This window comes from Pocillopora verrucosa, chromosome 3, assembly GCF_036669915.1.
Source record: "Pocillopora verrucosa isolate sample1 chromosome 3, ASM3666991v2, whole genome shotgun sequence".
Taxonomy (NCBI): domain Eukaryota; kingdom Metazoa; phylum Cnidaria; class Anthozoa; order Scleractinia; family Pocilloporidae; genus Pocillopora; species Pocillopora verrucosa.
The window spans coordinates 30,919,224-30,938,878 of NC_089314.1; the positions used below are offsets into that span (position 1 = coordinate 30,919,224).

Consider the following 19,655-nt stretch of genomic DNA (forward strand, 5'->3'; position numbering starts at 1 on the left):
ATCCCTTCCTGGGTAACCTATGAGATAGGAAGCACCAAGTTATCACGTGACCTCCACGCCTGCGTACTAACCGTTAGTAGAGACTTAGCTATTTCTTTGTCCTTTGCCTTTCGTTGGAGAACGACACTTAGAAAATTTTCGTTCAATTTTTTAGCCGGAATGAACGGGGAAGCCATTCAACACACCGCTCCATTACAAAAAGTAAGAATGATTCTTGAAAGACGTTGATTTTGATTTATTTTGAGATTATTCCTCTGTTGTCTGACGATTTTTCACCGCACTTCGTAAGTAGCTTTGTGTCTAAAGCAATATTTCTTCAATGCAGCCGATGAGAGAAGTGGCATCTGGAGATGATGACCCAGTTCTGGTAAGGGTAGTTTCACTAATCTTTCGGAAATCATACACGGGCTAACAAAATGGATTGCTTGAGAAATCTAAACAAGTTTATGTTTCACATTTCGTGATGAAGTTTTTGTTTTCGTGATTTTACCCGGTTTAGGCCCAGGCGAAACTAAAGCCGGTCGGGAGCGAAGGTAAGATTGACCGCACATCTATTCGTGTAATTTCACGCTTATTTCTTTGGTAAACTACGGTACTTTACTGTGATTTATTGTCTCTCCCGTTTCCTCTTAATGTATGGTGTAATTTTTGACTCTGTTATGGTAACCAAAGCCAATTTTTAACCGTTTCTCTTCTGTGATATATCGTTTCGCAAACGGAGTTGATTTTTCTTTAACACCGAAGCACATGTAGATACAAATTTGCCTAATCTTAAGCTATTGTTGATAGATCGTAGTTGGGTAGATGAATCATTCATTCCTTTCCAAATGTCGGGGAAGTTCCGTCTGCCGTCGACAATTGAGCTTAGAGTTTCAAACTAGGGAACTGCGAAGGGAAATGATAATCTGGTCCGAAAACACAGTGCTTGCATTATTTTTACGAAGAGCTTTAGGATCGCCGTTGTCGTCGATTTCGTGTCCATTTTGCTTTGCCTATCGATCGAGAATATTTGCAGCGTTCTATAACACCTTGAACGCTTTTCCCTAGAGTTGTAATTTTTTTTTTTAACAGCGTGCTTATTTTGTACCCTTGTCAATTCGTCCTTCGGGTAATTATTTGGAGTAGTTAGCTTTCCGAAAGTTTTATCCCTTCGAGAAAGTGAGCAGATTCGCCTTCTCCGATCCTACTTGCACCATGAGTAATAAAAACGATTAAAAGAAATGCTTATTTCTCTAACTTTTGCAGGCCCCGATAGGAAAAAGATCAAGTTTGGATCGACCCAGGTACGAATCATCTCTTCATGGATACAGACTCACCGAAAATTTTTCTTGTTTTCTCTCATGGATCCGCACTCGAAGTCTTCGATGCCGGCGTATTGTATTCGATTCATTCCTTGCGTTGTTTGCGTTCAATTTTTACAACGAAAAAAAATTGTCATGTATATTAACGAGTATTCTGTTTTCCTCTATGCTTGCAACATTTTAATCATGGGCTTCGCTGATTTCCTGTCGTCTAGAATGATGGAAGGTGAGATCCACAAAATGTTCACCCTTTCCGACATTTTGTTTCCTTTGAAGTTATCGGGTAGAATCTTGGTGCTTGTAGGGGAGGGGTAGGGCGGGTTGTACTTTTGAGAGAAAATTCTCGCTGAAACATCTTACTGGTGAAGATTGACGTTGATTCGTCAAATCTACTTTTTTTTTTGTCTTTTTTTTTTAATTGAGGTTTTTCAGTTCTTTTTTTGTGTAATTGACTGATGCAGTGGGGTAAGAAGCATTGGTTATTAAATTATTGTTTTATTTTAAGAGCCTCTCCTCCTTCTTTTTTCATCTTGAGAGGAGAATCTTGATGTGCTGTTACTCTGCTGTTTCTGATTTTTTTTTTCATAAAAAGCCACATGGAATGTGTATTGTTAGTACCACACTCATTCAGACCTTAGGGTAGACTTGTTTCTAGATAACATAACACATCCTAAAGAAGCTCTTAACATTTAAATTCTACTTAACAGATTATAGTGGGTGTGACAATAGGGATTAACATTACCTTGATAATATTGGTGATTAAAGACTGCCGTCAGGTTTGAACAATAAGAACATGATCCTATATGATCCTATAGAAAGGCTACTCTGCCCCTTTCATTTCCTGTTTTTCTTATCCTAACAAAACTTCTGTTTCTCATGCATTACTTTCCCACATTCTTTTATGTTAAGGTTCTTGCACAGTCCACCCAAGCAAGGCATGCCAAATGCTTCTGGAGATTTGTCTCCTTATAGATCTCATGTCAACTCTGCTATGAAGAAGGAACCACATCAAACTCCTATAAAGCAATCACCCTTAAACAGAAGTCAGAATGTGGAAAATGTTGCTCTTAAAAAGGAACCTGTCACACCAGTGAGTTTTACTTGATGATCAATCAGTTTTGATCGAATATCAAGTTTTGTTGCAAATTGTGAAATATAAGAATATTTCCTCTACCAAAATGTTGAGTGGTTCTTTGGATGCTACATTTCATCTCATTCTTATCATGAAGATGTGGAACTGCTCAGGAGTATAATTAGTAAAAAGTCATGAGAGATGGTAGATTTCAGCTCTGTGTTTGACTGTTAAGAAAAAGAAAAATCCCAAGTACTCCACAAGGATTATCTTTTTTGTGATGCTTAGGTTTCATTACAATTATTACTGTAAGTTGTTAACAATTTGATATCATTGGGGTTGTAAATATTTTTTTTTTTTCGTTAAAGATAAAACAAGCGCAGTCTGCATTAAGTCAAGTAGAAAGTGATGATGATGATGATGATGTACCATTGGTGAGTCTATTCTCTTCTGTTTAAGAAGTAATTTCTCCTTACAAATATTGATGCAATGTCAAGTAGACAAGTAAGGAGGAGAAAGAAGCAGACTCAGCCAGTGGATATGATTTGATGTAAAACCAAATTCTCAAGGAAACATCACAGGAAGTACAAGATGATTTGGTTTTATCAGCTGAGTTAATAATGTTTATTACACCCATTTTGAAATCACTGGTGGTCTCTGTAATCTGATTGGCTCTAATTGGTGCGATTTATTCACAAATCGCACCATTTTTTGCTTTAAATTGCACCTTTTTTGCGGCCAATGAGGAGGCTACTCTAAAAACAAATAACCAATCAGATTTCAAGACTTTTGTAAAGTAACCAATCAAATTGCAGGAAAATGAAAGACAGAGTATCATGTGGCAAATTTTGCAACTTTTGTTTCCAAAACTCTTATTTCCCCCCCCCCCATGAATTTAATTTCAAACCAGCTTAATACTGCATCAATAAAATATTTGAACTGACCAAGTCTTGTAATTGGGCAATTTCAAAATGGATGTAATAAAGTGGTAATTGAACCTCATGTTGTGCAATTTTGGTCTGAAATCATACTTTTGATTTCAAATCAGGCATATGATTTCAGCCCAAATTGCACTCCACTCAGTTCAATTACCATTATAAATTGGGTACCTTAAAAAAATTCTTGAGCCAACATTTTGACTGTTAGTTTGTAGTCAGAGGGAATTGCAATCAGGAGAACCACTATAATTTAGATCTTAGGGGTACAAGGAATATTGTAAACTGGGTTCTTTAAATATCTAAAGAAACAAACCTTTCAGTATCTCAGCCAGTGGTTGTTCACTTGCTGATATCATTTATGATAATGTCTTATTCTTCTGCTGCTGTCTGAAAATTTTAGAAACCAGTTCTTATAAGATTTGATTTATCTACAGACTCTCTAGGTACCCTCATTATATAGATTGCACTTACCTAGTGCAATAGAATTAATTAATATAAATTCAATTATTAATCACTTTGATGAGGTTTATTTGTGAAGTTATTATGTTTCCTTTTTTTTGTCATTTAGATTGCAAGAGCCCAGAACAAGTAAGTTCATATATTTTGTAGTTTTTGTATTTACATTATTTAAACCATAATGCAGGTATATATTTTTAAGCTTTTAATCACCTTCAAAGAAAAAAAGCAATCATGCCACAGTTTTCATTGCCATTAAAAGAAAAAGCTTTGAATGATGAAATTTATCCTTAACCATTTTTTGCAGACCTTCAGCAGCAAATGCAAAAGGTTCATCTGCAAAACCTGTGAAATCTGCTTTAAACAGTGTTGTGGCAGAGAAGAGCAAAGTTGTCAAACCTAAAAAAAGTGAAAAGATGAAAGATGGGAAGTCATTGAAAAACGATAAGAAAGTAGACAAAAAAGTGGATGGGGTGAAAAAGAATGATGTGAAGAAAGTAAAGAAAGTAGATGGTGAAAAAGTTGGAAAGAAACAAGTTGATAATGATTATGAGGAGCCTTTGGTGAGACTCAGATGTTCACATGTTAAAATTTTTGTTTGCACATTAAACCTCTAATCTCCTGAGAGTAACTAGCATCCAATTTTTCCTTCAAATGTCACTCCCAAATCAAGTATTAAGGTCACAAAGATATAGGAAATGATCACCATTGAAAGCAGCTATTGAATGTTAAACAAATTCTCCTTGTCAGCCCCTTAGGAAATGTATAGAGAACAGTATGGAGAATATGCATATTGATATCAGGTTGTAGAGGGTTAAGGGAAGTCTTTAATTACAGTTTTGAGCACTGTAGAGGTTTTATTCAGCTTTTTGCATGTAGGTTAAGATGTGTAATGTAGTCCACCAAAGTATAGGTAATAGGCACTTGTAGCAAATTAGCTTTTTGTTTCCTATGTCAGTTGTATGTACACAGATATATACAGTTTATACAGGTTGTGTATTTTACCTCATGAATACCATCCTTGGTGCTGAATTGTTAATATTTATGGTCATGTAAATGATAAGTACAAGTTTGAGAAGAATCCATTGCCAGGGTCTGTTAACACTGATGTAACACTCTTCTGTATCATAACACAAGTTAATGTTCTTTACATTGCTATTCAAAAGAAAAAAGGAAGCTTTCATTAGACATTGTAGCTTAAAAGTTGTGCTCTCTCTGATTAAAGCACTGTATCATGCAGAGTACAGTTTTAAATTTGAGTTTAGTAAAAAGTGACAATTTTTTAATTATTTTTCTTCTTTTTTTCTTTTCATGGTTTCATTGTGGTTATCTGATCCAGCCTGCAAAGTGAGTAGATGAAAGACTCTTAAGCTGAGTTTACCTTTGTGACCCCCAAAGGCTACTGCTTGAAAAAGCTCTGCTTCTCTCAGTAGAGGTTTTTGATGCCCCTCTGAAAGTTCCTCCTATTTAAAATTGATTTTTGGCAATTTGAAGGGAACTAGTGGAAGTGCAAACTAAAGTAACCCTTGTGCCAAAGATAAGACCCAAAGAGAAACTCAGCCCATTTGGGTGTGAGAGTAGAACCCACCCCAGTGTAGTGGGCAGCTAGGTCTATGATACTAGTACATTGGTTCTTCTTCCTTGTCTGAAAAACTGTCAAAAAAACTATAGTTTGGTGATGAGTTCATGTGTAAAAACAACTAGTTAACCCTTTAACTCCCAAGACCGGATTGTTAATTCTCCCTTCTAACTCCTAAAAATTTCCTTGTAACTTAGTTGTGATAATTTGGTATGAGATCAAGATCTTAACTTCTACCTGATAAGTTGAAGTATCCTCATGGCCTGTTTGTTAGATAATGTATGGATATTAATGGGAGAAAGTACATGTTAATCACTTTTGGGAGTTAAATGGTTTAAATCACTTGTAGTTTATGTTGGTTATCTTATTGACTACCATATATGTGGTAAGCTGATGTCCTGTTGCAAACATTCTGTAGCTGTTAAAGAATAATTGTCTAATAATTCCTAGATTAAGTACCCCTAAAGACAAGAAACCTGCAAAGTCCTCTGTATCATCTGCTACAAAGCCAAAGGACTCTGCCTCTGTAAGTTCTTCTTGGTAATTCTTTTGCTCATAGTGTAATCAAACATGATTTACAGTTCAATTTATTTTGGCATGTTGAGATGAGGTTGCTCTGCATGCCATGTAACCATGATAAGTGTCTGTAGCTAACTGTTTCATGTGTTTTTCTTCCTAAACCAGTTATCATAACTCATGTTTTTGGTCAGAATTTTGTCCTGGCAACAAAGTGTATAAATTTAAACCTCTTTGAATTTGTGTGACTTATTTGTTTTCCATCTACAAAATGGCAAACAATTTGCCATTTTGTAGATGGAAAACTGTCACTTCATTATATCCCTGTGATTTTTCTCTTAATGTCATGATCATAACATGTGCAAGTTAGTGTAAATCTAGTTTTTGGAATTTGATATTTCTTGAATCACAAAAAATGCTTTTTAGTTCCATGGGAGAAAATGGAAATTTTTCATTTTGGTTACAGACTCACTTATTCATTCTTTTAACAGCGCAAAAGAAAGAAGAGCGCTGGCTCTGGAAGTGACAGTGAAGATGATTATAAACCTTTGGTATGTGATGGTTACAAGTTCCCCTTGTTGTAGAATGAATCGTAAATATTGTATTTTTATTTTAAACAGAGAGATTCTCCATAAAAGGACTTCATTACTGTAGAACTTCACCTTGTGCTGAATATTTTTTCATTAAGCTCTCCCATCATACAACCAATATATATTAATTTTTGTTGTCACCTTTTTGTCTGAAAGGCCAAGACTGCTAAGAAAAGTACTCCAAAGTCAGCAAAGAAGGAGGACAAGGGAGGCTCTGTGAAAAAGAAGGTTAAAAAAGAAGGAAAGGGTGTGAAAGAAGAAAAAAAGGTACAATGAAGCCCTAAAATGTTTATCTTTACTCTTCTGCATTATTTTACAAGGCACATGCAGTGTGTTAAAGTGATATACCTGCCAGTATTAACTGAGTCAAATGTGTAGGATTTTTGTCTCCTTGTGACTGGAATTTCCGAAAATGTTCTGGCAACTTCCAACAATTTTCCGAAGACTTCTGAATGCTGGCGAACATATCTGAAGTTGTTCTGACAACTTCCCTACACTTTTGAACACTTTCCAATGGCTCTTGAATGTATTGAAGACTCTAACTTCATTAAGCACCATTTGTTTGAAAATTTTGGTAAATATTTAAATTGAATGCTATTTAAGCATTGTACAATTTGGAATTGGAATTTGGAGAAACCCAACTAAAACATACACTTTAACACTCATGATCCCATTGGCATACAGCTGGGTTTGCAAAAGTAGTCTTTATTAAAAAAAAAGCCTAAATCACCTTTCCCTCCCCCCCCCCCCCCAGCTTTGATGCACAGTTGATCTCTTTTCTTATTCTTTAGGGAAAGGAAAAGGGAACAAAGAAGAAAGAAGAGGAGAAGGAAGTGTGGAAATGGTTTGTACCTTGTTAATGCCAATCAATGTCATAATTTTTTAAAAGAGGGTTGATAAATCTTTTGATTGTTTATCCTTACAGAATAAAATATCTTTCATGGCTCTTCAAGTTAAAATCAGTTTTCTGTTTGTTCTAAAGGTGGGAAGAAGAGCAACTTCCTGATGGTGTCAAGTGGCTTCATTTGGAACATAAGGTAGATTCATCTTTGTTAGGGTGTGTTTTATTAAAACAGAAACACAATGCACACCTCATATTTTTTTTCCATTACAAGTTTTGTTTATGTGAACATTGTGATCCTGTTTTTCTTCTGTTTCCAAGACACATCATGTTCAATACTAGTAATACTACTGATGCAAATCTTAATTAAAACATGATAATCTTACTTACAATGCTATGATGTCACATTGGTTGGATTACAATGTGAACATTTCTATTTATAGGGATACACCAGTACAAATAAGAACTATTTTATTTACTGAAGTTGCCTAGGATATATTTCCCTCCTTTCTTTATATGTAATCCCCCTCTATCTTACTAAATAAATGATTATGGTCTTCTAGGGTCCTTATTTCCCACCTCTGTATGAGCAGCTGCCTTCTGATATCAAGTTTTATTATGACGGTGAGCTCTGCTCTTCTGCAAACTGTCAGTCAGTGTAGCTTAGCTTAACTATACAGATGCATGTTATAAGTCATTTGAAATGTTACATTTCTTTTAAATACAGGAAGAATACTTTGTAAGTCATTATTTATTGAATTTTATTGTCAGGAAATCACATGGAACTTAGTTTGGCAGCAGAAGAGGTATGAGAAAATAATTTAAAATTTTGATGGACTTTTTACCAAAAATATGAAACAACACAGGGGATTTCTCCAATGATTAACAGCATAGTTTGTCACTGGCTGTAAAAGGTTATGCTAGACAGTGAGTACCTCAGCTGTCATCCCATGGAAAGACAGCTATAGTGTATGGTTTTAGTATTAAGTAATTGAACATGTAAGTGGACAAAAGTTTGTTTTAGGGCAGTATTTTGATTTGTTTTTTGTAGAATTCTCTATTTTGAAAGATGTAAGGAGTGGTACAGCACACGAAATGTGAATTAACTCTGTACCTTTTTATTGATCTGATTCTTTTTCAGGTGGCATCATATTATGCCAAGATGCTTGATCATGATTACACCAGCAAAGAGATCTTCAACAAGAATTTTTTTGAAGACTGGAGGAAAGAAATGACAAATGATGAGAGAAAGATTATCAAAGATCTCAAAAAGTGTGACTTCAAAGAAATGCATGCATACTTTGTTCAGGTAAATGCAGTGAATATGTATTGGACTTCTTCTTTTTTGTATTTGTTAGATACCTTTGACTCAAATTAGGAGTAAGAGTATTTGAGTTATATTTAGTGCTGATAGTTGATGCGAGAATTTGTTTGATTATAAATTTAAAAAAAAGATTGCGAGGTCCATTTTATTACACCCTGTAATGGGGATTTATATTCAGGTGTTACAACAATTGAAGAGTTGGAAAATTAATTTGCATGTATACAGGGTTGTTGTAGGAAAATGTAATCATTATAGCTGTATAATCTGAACTGATTAAGCAGCTGAATTGAGTTATGCTTGCATAGCAAGCATTGCATGTTACAAAAGAGCATGCCTTTTTTGGTGGAATGTGGGGCTCTCATGAGGGGACGCAAATCGTCTGCACTGTAAGTACATATCAAGCTCGGTGATTTTAATTCTTGTGAAAAATGATAGCCATCTTATTGAAACTTGATGACAAGTATAAGCCAGCAAAGAAAACAGTGCAAAAGCAATTATCTGTCACATCGATGTCAGCAGCAACAGGATTATGACACCTTACAGGAAAGCTGCCTGGAGCATTCAAAAAGTCCCATACATTTTCTTAGACTAAAAGTCTAAGAAAATGTAGGGGACTCTCCGGGATACTTACAGTACAGACGATTTGCGTCCCCTCATGTCACAGAAAAAGTCGATTTTCTCTCTGGTATTCTGGGACGTAAATGAATTACTTTTGTTAGCCATAAATTGATGTTAAAATCAGTTTAGAAATACTTTTTTTTTTTCGGCCTTGATCACATTTTCACCAATTAGCCGGTGCAGAATGGTTGTACAGCCAGCAGATTTCTGCCATCTACCAGCTTCCAATGACAACCTTCTGTCTATCTATTCATTTTCAAGATTACATGTAGGTTATAAACTGAGAACTTTTTAGACTCTGGGAATGTCAAAGGAATGGTCACACCACATCAATTTAGTACATGTATGCACATTTCCTTGTAGAAAAATGAGGAGAGGAAAAACTGGACAAAGGAACAGAAGCAGGTACTAAAAGAACAAAATGAGGCCATTCTGGATGAATATGGTTATTGTCTCATGGATGGACACAGGCAGAGGGTTGGCAACTTCAAGATTGAACCTCCTGGTTTGTTCCGAGGGCGTGGTGACCATCCTAAGCAAGGGAAATTTAAGAAGAGAACTATGCCTGAGGATGTGATCATAAACATTGGCAAGTATGTGTCAATTGGTAATGATGTTGTCTGCAAAAGCATGTTCTCTATTAAAAATATATGAAAGAGAAGATAAGATAATTTATTTGGAAAGACTGTCAGAAATTGGGGCTCTCAGGGCTTTCAAAGATTTCTGAATATTTGTAAAAAGTATGAAAATTTGGAAGCATATTCTTTAGTCCTAGAAGTCTGGAAAATAAAGATCTCAAAAAACGGGTAGAAGTCGAGAGATTTTATTTTCACTGTTGGTTGAAGCATTGATAAGCTGGCTGTAGTCTTTTAAGTTAATCTTAATTCACTTGAATCACTTTTGCCAAAATCTTTTCTTGGCAAATTGGGGAACTTTTAGTTGTTTGGCCAACCTTAAAAAATCTACTGTGGTTAGGCCATTTGATGAAAATTCCAGGAGTTGAGAAAGTTAAACTAGTGATTTGGTAAAAGTCTAGAAAAAGGTTTCATTTTTGTGCTCATAATCATGCAAACCCTTGGCTGGTTCCTGTTCCTGCTTCTTGCAGGCACATATTATTTTGTATTTCTGATTTTCTTTTACCTACATTAAATACTCAATTAATTGCAAGAGTTAACTAATAGCAGAATTTAATAGGAATGTTTTTTTAGAGGAAAATGCAAGTTTTCCTTCTTTTAACAGAGGGGCCAAAGTTCCTGAACCACCACAAGGGCACAAGTGGCAAAAAGTTATTCATGACAACAAGGTATGGACTATTCCTGTTTTCATTTGCCAAATTGTTTCATGATAATGTTAGTAATCTTTGTCAAGGATACCTTGGTATCAGGAAGTTGTATGGAAGGATAAGACAACCACTGGGGTGACAAATATACTAATGAATAAAAGGGGTAATTTTCTAATAAAAGAAACTCTGGTGCTGCGTTGGTGGCAAAGCTCTGACAAAGGGCTAATGCTCAATCTGTCAGCTTTGGAAATCCTTATGGTGGCCAATTTACATTATCTACTTAGTTGATAATACTAAATTAGCCTGTTAACCAGTAAACTGCATGCTTAAAAATGTAATGCTAAGAAGTGATTTCTACCTTTTTTCCTGCAGGTTTCATGGTTGGCTTGCTGGGTTGAGAACATCCAAGGAAGTTACAAGTATGTCATGCTGAATTCCACATCAAGGTTAAAGGTACAGTAAGAATAAATGTTTTATTTCAATAGGTGGTCTGTTCAGTTGTATAACAACACTGACTGTAAGCTTAAAGTTGAACTCTATTTTGATAAATTTCTATCTAAGAAACAATGAGGTGGGCAGGGAAAACAGCAGGTGTCCCAGAAATTTGGCTAGGATTGTACAATAGCTGAAGCAAATTAATTCATTGCTATGTAATGCACAGCTAACTTGCTTCCTTGAATTCTATTGCAGGGTGAGAAGGACTGGCAAAAATACGAAACAGCAAGAAAATTAAAGGTAATTAGTGTGATGCAATATCTGTGATTCTTGACTGTATGAAACCAATACAAGTTTAACCATATGACCCCTGAATCACTCATTAAGGTCACAAGAATGAATAACAGTAAGTGAACTTAGTGGAGTGAAATTTGAAATCACAAGTATGATTCAGACAGACAGGACACAAAATTCAATTACTACTTTATTACATCCATTTAAAATCACAAAATTCAGTTGCTCAGTACAAGTTATTTTTAGTCGGGACAAATATTAATTTATCCTGTATATACATTGAGCTGCATCATGAAAAGTTGCAAAAGTTGTCTTTCATTTTATTGCAATTTGATTGATTTCTTTAAGCTGGCATTGAAATTTGATTGGTTGTTGTGTTTAATAAAGCTGTCTCATTAGCTGGGAAAAAGATGCAATTTGGCGTGTAGAATAGTGCAATCTGTGAAGAAATCAAAGCAGTTAGAGCCAGTCAGGTTTTAAGGATCACAAGTGATTTCAAAATGGAAGTAATAAAGCAAATAATCACCATCTAAAGAAGCTCTTGATTGTTAAACAAATTCTCCCCTGATAAGCTCCTTGCAAAGGTATAGAGAACAGTGTGGAGAATATGCATACTGATGTTAGGGTGTAATGTGTTGATGTGTATTTATTTGTTTATGCAGGACTGCGTCGAAAAAATCAGAGAAGACTATCAACGGGATTGGAAGGCCAAAGAAATGAGACTACGACAAAGGTTTGTTTATGAAGAGTTTACCACTGTCCAGGCCTTGGTACTGCTGATCAGCTCAGAAAGGAACAGGCCATGTTGCTTTGTTTATATGAATGGTTTTCAATAAACCTAACCTGGTCCCATACTGGAGCATGTTAATTGACATAATTTTCCTCTAGGTGTGTATTGTAGCTTGTCCGTCAATAATCTGTCTTTTTTTTCCACAGAGGTGTTGCTCTCTACTTTATCGACAAGGTAAAGCTTTGAAGCTTCTTTTTCAAATAATGGTTTACTCGATAATCTTTCTCTCCATTTGTTCCACTCAAAGTTGGCAGAAGCTATCTTATTTGTACCTGTCAACTCTTTTTCTTGTCCTCTCCTTTGTCAAGCAAGTATGGTCAAAACATGTGACAAACTTAGCATTCCATGCCATATTTTACTAGGCTTTGCAGTTTAATTGCCCACTTATCTACTTTGGGTACCTTTTTGATGTACTCATGAGGTGGCTAAGGCTATTTTAGATTTTTACAGAGCAAATGGTCCTCAAGAACTGATTGTAATCTGTGTAACTTTTTTCAGTTGGCTCTTCGTGCTGGTCATGAAAAAGATGAAGAAACTGCTGATACTGTTGGCTGTTGCTCACTGAGATTTGAACATATTAGTAAGTATTTCATACTGATCAAGGCTCTATTTCTTGTTTTTTTTATTCTCTTCTTGAACAATGAGAGTTTTCAAAGATCTGTCCATTATGTATATGTTGAAGTATGCAGCAGTTGCTCACTAGAAAAAAAATAATTGATGTATATGATGTAAAGGTACTCTAAATATACCAACAGATCACTCTTCTCATTGGTTTTGTGGCATTATAACCCACATAAGATGTTGGGAGAACACAAGAAAAGCTTGTCCAAATGTTGTTTTTGAGTGTTTGTTTCTTTGTTTGTTTTGTTTTTTTTTTTACCACTTTCCAGCATAATATATTTTCCCTTTTCAAAACGATTTCTACTTAAGATTGTCGCATGTGATTTTTGTTGGTTGGCTGTTCAGATGCTGTTTTCCAGTACAGAACCTTCAAATGTGTCTTCCATCATTTGGAAATTGTGTGGTTGTGGCATGAATATAAAGTTGCATGGTTTTAAAACAACAAAAGCTTTTGTATTGTGTTTTACTGTTTACAGATTTATTGTTTACATGACCCAGACAATATGATTAATGTAGTTGTTTTGTCTTCAGTGGGCTGTTTTCACCCTTTTGCTGTTATAATCCGCCTACACAAAATTGCCATCTGACATTTGATAGTATTGTCTTTGCTTAAAGGCACCATATTTTCATATTTGAACCCAGGATTTAAATTTTTCACTTTATTGTTTCATTAAGTAGCCTCATAATATGCTTTTTATCCTTCTAGAATTGCATGATGAGTGGGAAGACAAGGAGAATGTCGTAGAGTTTGATTTCCTTGGTAAAGACTCTGTTCGATACTGGAACTTTGTGCCAGTGGAAAAGAAGGTAGCTATTGAACAACTGTCACCTAGCCACTGGACTCTCAGTTAAGGGGACACCCTTGGAACCAGACAGAGTGTCCCCCTTGACAGAGTTGTCCCTTTAGTGAAGGTAACAGGTACAATGAACATAGGTACTTATCAGTTGGGGGCCCATGTTTGTGATCTTTGAGAGGAAGAGTCCACTTTACTGCTGCGTTCAGAAATATGCATGGTTTTCATGGTCTCTTCATGGTCTCACCTCTGTAATATTTCTAAAGTAAAACACAGAGGAAACTTAAAGGTAAAGAACTAAGGAGGCAAGAACAGACCAAAAAGGACCAATTTTGTTTACTTAACCATTTAACTCCAAGATCTGATTGTTAATTCTCCCCTCTAGCCGCTGCACAATTTCCTTGTAAATTAGTAAGGAGAATTTGTTTTCACATCATGATAACCATTTTAACCAGATAAATCTGAGTATTCTCCTTACCTGTTTACTGCTTGATTTATGAATATCATAGATCATAGCAACAAGTTGCCAGTACATGTTAATTATCATTTCTGGAGCAGGTCAAAGGGCTAAGGATGGAAAAGGTGTAATGGCAAATAACAAAGTTGAAAATATTTGCAATTTTTTTTTTCAAGATTCACTCTGCAAACTGCCTTTTTGTCCATTTTCTAACAACTTTTATTTCTATTCCTTTTCCCTTTACAGGTTTTCAAGAATCTTGCCATTTTTATGAAAGGAAAACAGAATGGTGATGATCTTTTTGACAGATTATCTGTAAGTGTATTTTCCCTTCTTTTTTAAAGTGACGTGGTAATATTTCTGCACCAGGTTTTGCAAATTGGAGCAGTTTTATTGATTATATGGCAAGCTGGTCCTGAGGTAAATTAAATCAAATTGATTGGTTGTTACTTGCTAGTCAGGATTTTGCCCCATGGACTGCTTTGACAAAGACTGTCATGATGATTATATGCTGTGAATTTTCTTTTGCAAAAGCTGGCAAATTCTAGACAAACAAATTTGGCCTGAGTGCCATATAATAAGCTACTCACTAATCTCGCAGTGCTCAGTCTGTACTGCCACGTTACTTGGGCCAATATTCCCCAGTGCAACCCTTGGTTAGTAACGAGTTAGTAATAGTAATTACCTGAAAACAATTTGCTGTAAAGCATCCAGAAACAAAATAAATGTTGAAAATTTTCATTTTCTAGACAACTTCTTTGAACAAGTACTTGTCAGAGCTGATGGATGGACTTACAGCAAAGGTATTCAGAACATTCAATGCCTCCATGACACTCCAAGATCAACTAAACAAGTTAACAGAAGCTGAGGACAATGTCAATTCAAAAGTGTTGACATACAACAGAGCAAACCGTGCTGTGGCCATCCTATGTAACCATCAGGTAATGTCCACTCTGATAACATTTTGCTGTGCATTTGCTTGGTGTTATGTTATAAGCCGACTATACACACATTTTGATTGGTTCTTACTTGTGATCTGTTGAAGGATAGACACAGATGACATCACCATTGATAACACAGATGCATTTTTATTAAATAAAGCAAGCATATTCCATGTGGCCGGGCATTATGAAGTGTTTTATTGTATTTTATTGCATGTGCACTCAGTTAGACTAAACCAGTATTACAGGTGTAGATGTAATCATATGAAAAGGCTTAAGTTCATACATGTAGCTCACTATTTTTTTTTTTTATCTATTTTAGCGCACAGTCCCCAAGACCTTTGAAAAATCAATGTCCAATCTACAAGAGAAGGTGTGAACTTGTGACTTTCTTCCCAAGAGTTATTTATCTGGGTATTCATGCATTTACATATTCCATTTACTGATTTTGTTGATTTTGCTGTTCTGTTTTAGATTGCTACAAAGAAAAAAGCAATCAAGGATGCAAAAAAAGAACTCAAGGTTTTGAAAAATCACGCAAAAGAAAGCAAAGATGCAAAAGTGATGAAGTATGTTAACTAGGGAAATTAATTTTTCTACTAATGGTTATACAATATTTCATCTTTACTGAGGAAGTTTACATCACAAGAGCTCCTTTGGAGTAATCTTCCAAAATTATTCCTCAACTCTTTATTCTAGAGTTGGTCAAAAATTATATTTTTCTTCCATGCAAAGGAAGTTTGGATCAAGTCATTTAAATGTCTTGCTTGTAAAAATTTTACAAGTACGAATGACCTAAGCTAATGATCCTTCTTGGAGAGACTATAGACTACTTATGATTATCTTTGATGAATTTTTTTCTTTTGTTTGTAGGCAACTAGAGAAGAAAAAAACTCAGGTTCAAAGATTTGAGGATCAGCTGTTTAAATTAGAGGTGACTGCAACAGACAAAGAAGAAAATAAAGAGATTGCACTTGGTACCTCAAAACTAAATTATTTGGACCCACGAATTTCAGTGGCATGGTAGGTGAAAGCTCTATATCCAATACCAAAGATAATAAGGGGCTTGTAGAGGTGGCCTTGCCTAAACAGTTGATTTGCACTGAAGTTTGCTGTATTTCCTGTTGTGAAATACACAATGGCAGACAAAAGTGTGACTACTGAGTTTTTGTACACCTTGTTGTTAATATTTTTTTGCTTTTTTTGCATTTTAAGGTGCAAGAAACATGAGGTGCCAGTAGAGAAAGTTTACAACAAGACCCAACGTGAGAAGTTTGCTTGGGCCCTCGACATGGCAGAAAAAGACTTTGTTTTTTGATCCAGGCTTGTCAGTGAACACAGCTGGCATAGTAATCATTCAATTTTAGCCCACACACGCTTACATTTGTCACGGTACTCATTACAATTTAATTTGATTATATTATTATTGTTACTATACATACAATATTCTGGAAATGATTTTTGAGATTTTAGCGGTGGATGAGAGAAATACAAGAAAAATGCATCGAATGGGAACAGAAACTTAAAGTCTGGGACAATATCTAAGTTCCATTTGTATATTAGTATTAGTTAATTAATTAACAATTATTTATTTTTAAAGGAAATTCTATTTTACAGTAGGAAACACTAGAATGTGTTTTTGAATGTCCTGCAGTGATGAAGTTTTGCATTCATTAAAAATGCTATTTCAGGGCTGTCGTTTTTCCTAAAAATGTGTGTAATTTTCGAAATAACAACAGAAATACAACTGCATCTTTTTCTCAAAGCTTAAATCCAATGAAAGTTATCTCTGCTTTGAAAGTTAGGTTCTATAACCTTGTTACCAGAGCCTTACTCTTGGAAAGGGAGAGAAGTTTGGGAACAAGCCAGGGTAGTACTTTTGCCTTTATGATTGGTTGCATGAAGAGCTTAGAGAACTTGCCAATCAGTGGACATGTTCCATGTTTCTTTGTGGGTGCAGAATGTGTAGGGAAGTTTTGATTTGACTCTCAAGCCTTTGTGGAAAATATGACTGCAATTTGGGTCATCTGATCAGTTCCTGGTTTGTGATACCATCATTTTAAAACCTTAGAATGCCTCTTTTTCATACCAATTACTTTTTCTCTCTTGTAAGTAATTTTCAATTTGGCATTTTCAACTTGGGTAAGTAGAGAATGCCAATCTGTAGGAACATTCAAGACTGTAACATTCATAATTACGTATTATGGGATCAAAACAAATTTTTTGTCTTGAGATCTCAATGAAAATGTCACAATTAACTTCTCAATTTGTCACGCTTTTACCTGTATTAAGAAGCTTTTTGGAACTTTATTGGTCATGTATTCCACATACAATTTTTTTGAGATTTAAATAATACTTAGAGACAAGTAATCTGATGAAAATATTAAGTTATTGAATAGTGGAAGTTGCACAGATCTCTTAGAGAAATGAAGTTAATGTACCTAGTCTACTCGTTTCTGGCACTTCATCTGCAACATATTCCAAGTGCATTTTTTGGTTCAGTGCTGGTGTTAAACATCTTGACATATTTTGCACCTTGGATTTGTAGCACAAAGTGTTGAAAAATAGTTTAATCACTTTTAATTCATTGTAATTATCTTGACAACCTTCACAACATGCAATTATGATATAGGTAGGATAATTTCTAGCCCATACAACTTAAGACTTCTCCCATATCCTGTTAATCTTGAAATACTATTTTAGCACATTTGATGTTCAGATTATAATTGCACTGTTATATTCTCTTGGCAAGACAAGGACCAGAGAAAATGTTGTACTTAGATTTTGCCTTAGTGTGAAATGATTTTTAGGTAGACAGCCAAAAGCTTCCATTAGATTCAAGTTTAAGCCTTTTAGAATTTTAGATCTTAACCATTGAGAAAATCCTGCCCACTGAAGCAGTGCCTGGCACTGTGGGATACATGAAGGCTTCAAAATAAAGATTTTAGCCTGTTCTTTCATGTATTATGTGTGCTATGAAATAGTAATTATTGGATGTGTTTTTCAGATATTTGGCTTCTGTATTACATACCAGCCAACAGCTCTACAAAAAACTTTACTGTGTGGGATGTAGAGTTTTAAGTGCTTCATATGACTTTATGAGTAAACAAGTTGTTAAGAAGCAGACAATTTTCAATTTCCATAATTCATTTATTTTGCACACACTCCACCAAAAGCTAATATATTTCCAGAGGTACACACTACTTTTCATTGGCCTCATGCAACAGACCATGAATGTTCACATATTAACTGGTTGGATAGCAGAACAATTGAAGAAACTGCAAAGCAAAAAGAGAAGGCAACAGGTCAGTTTCTTTTTGAAAATGGAAAATAATACATAATAGGAGAAATCACCAATTGTAACTGTGGGAGTTAGATATATTTTGTGTCCTTTTCCAAGAGAAACATAAATTTACAGAGAATTTCAATACAGAGAATTTCAACCAACTCAACTGATGTGAAGAAGAACTTTAATAAACATGGGTAACACTTGACAATACAAAATAGCTCATGAGCAATTATGGCCCTATTGACTAAGGTTTCTGAACACAATTAACAAATCATACAATGTAAAATGACTACTGATGATCTTAAGGCAGTGAGGGTAAAAGATTGTTAACAAGTTGCATCCCAGCCTTTTTTTTTTCATAGCATCTACCTAAGAAATAATTTGTACAGACCACAAGTTAAATGCATTTCTTTCTCTCAGCAGTATTGGAAAAAAAATGGTTATCCTACTAGAATCAAATTCTATTAATCAACCATTTTATTTGAATAATGATTTGAAAAAACTGCAGTGGGAGTTCATTGAAAAAAAGGTCTTTTATAAAGTAGTTCCCCTTAACTCCCATGCATGAGTGACCAAGACAGAATTTCTCCTTACAATATCAATACAATATCAAGCACACAAGTGATGAGAAAAAAGAAAAACATCAATTAGGGGATTATAAGTGGATTCAATACCAAATTCTCTAAACTAACATCACAAGAACTGTATAGCAGACAGTAAGGAGATCTTGGGAGTTAAAGGTTAATGTCTTGCAGTACATCAGATCATTTTCCTGCAATATACTTGGAAGTTGCAAAAATTACCCTCATTGACAACTCAGTAGTTTCTTTTTGTAATTTTAATAAAAGGGAGAAATGTTTTTCTCCATTGTGTGAATGTTTGTCTGGCATCTTCTGTAGATTTATCAAGGAAAGTGGGGTTCCAGGGTATATCCCTTCTGAGGTGGGGTAAGTACATGTTCATATTTTGGCACTACAGAAAATTTTAAGTTAACACGTGGGGAAAACCCATCAACGTTCATTCACCATAGTACAAGACAGTTTATGAACATCAGACAAAATATAAGAAGCTTCAAGCACATAATCTAAGAAGTATCAGTATGTGTTTGAAAATAGTGACAAAACTGAGAAAAAGGCGTCACTGCTAATTGACAACTTTCTACTGTAGATAGCTTTGTGGAACACAGAAACAAATAAATTTAAACTTCTCCTTTATAAAATACGCAACGATCGGCAGAACTGTACATCGGATAGAATCAAGAGAAATAGGTTTCCAACTTCGATAACGCAAGTTCTAAATGTGAGATACATATGTCATGTATGCTTAATATAGGTACAAGAGGTTCATTTAGATCACAAGGAACCTGGAAGAATTTTATGGATAAACGCGACTTGGTGCTTCATTGACCGTTGTCATCATGCTTTATATAACCATTGACAGTACCATAAAGTTAGTAGCGAGAAAAAAAGTCGGAAAGCTTACCTGTTTGGACAGCAAGGCCTACAACTTCCGATTCT

General features: G+C 35.1%; 1 protein-coding gene across 1 annotated transcript; it reads left to right on the plus strand.

Moving 5' to 3' along the window:
• Positions 1–91: 91 nt before the first annotated feature.
• On the plus strand, positions 92–17,809 carry LOC131774498 (DNA topoisomerase I, mitochondrial). Its single transcript, XM_059090534.2, has 32 exons — positions 92–201; positions 326–367; positions 500–533; positions 1,246–1,283; positions 1,517–1,527; positions 2,211–2,391; positions 2,742–2,807; positions 3,880–3,899; positions 4,075–4,330; positions 5,107–5,114; positions 5,797–5,872; positions 6,354–6,413; positions 6,609–6,719; positions 7,244–7,296; positions 7,435–7,489; positions 7,857–7,917; positions 8,065–8,099; positions 8,435–8,602; positions 9,599–9,828; positions 10,475–10,538; positions 10,890–10,970; positions 11,208–11,252; positions 11,909–11,979; positions 12,183–12,210; positions 12,535–12,616; positions 13,364–13,464; positions 14,155–14,223; positions 14,658–14,849; positions 15,172–15,222; positions 15,324–15,418; positions 15,723–15,872; positions 16,065–17,809. Exons 1-32 carry the CDS (start codon positions 160–162, stop codon positions 16,165–16,167), a joined length of 2,679 nt encoding a protein of 892 aa, XP_058946517.2. The 5' UTR covers positions 92–159; the 3' UTR covers positions 16,168–17,809.
• Positions 17,810–19,655: the final 1,846 nt, after the last annotated feature.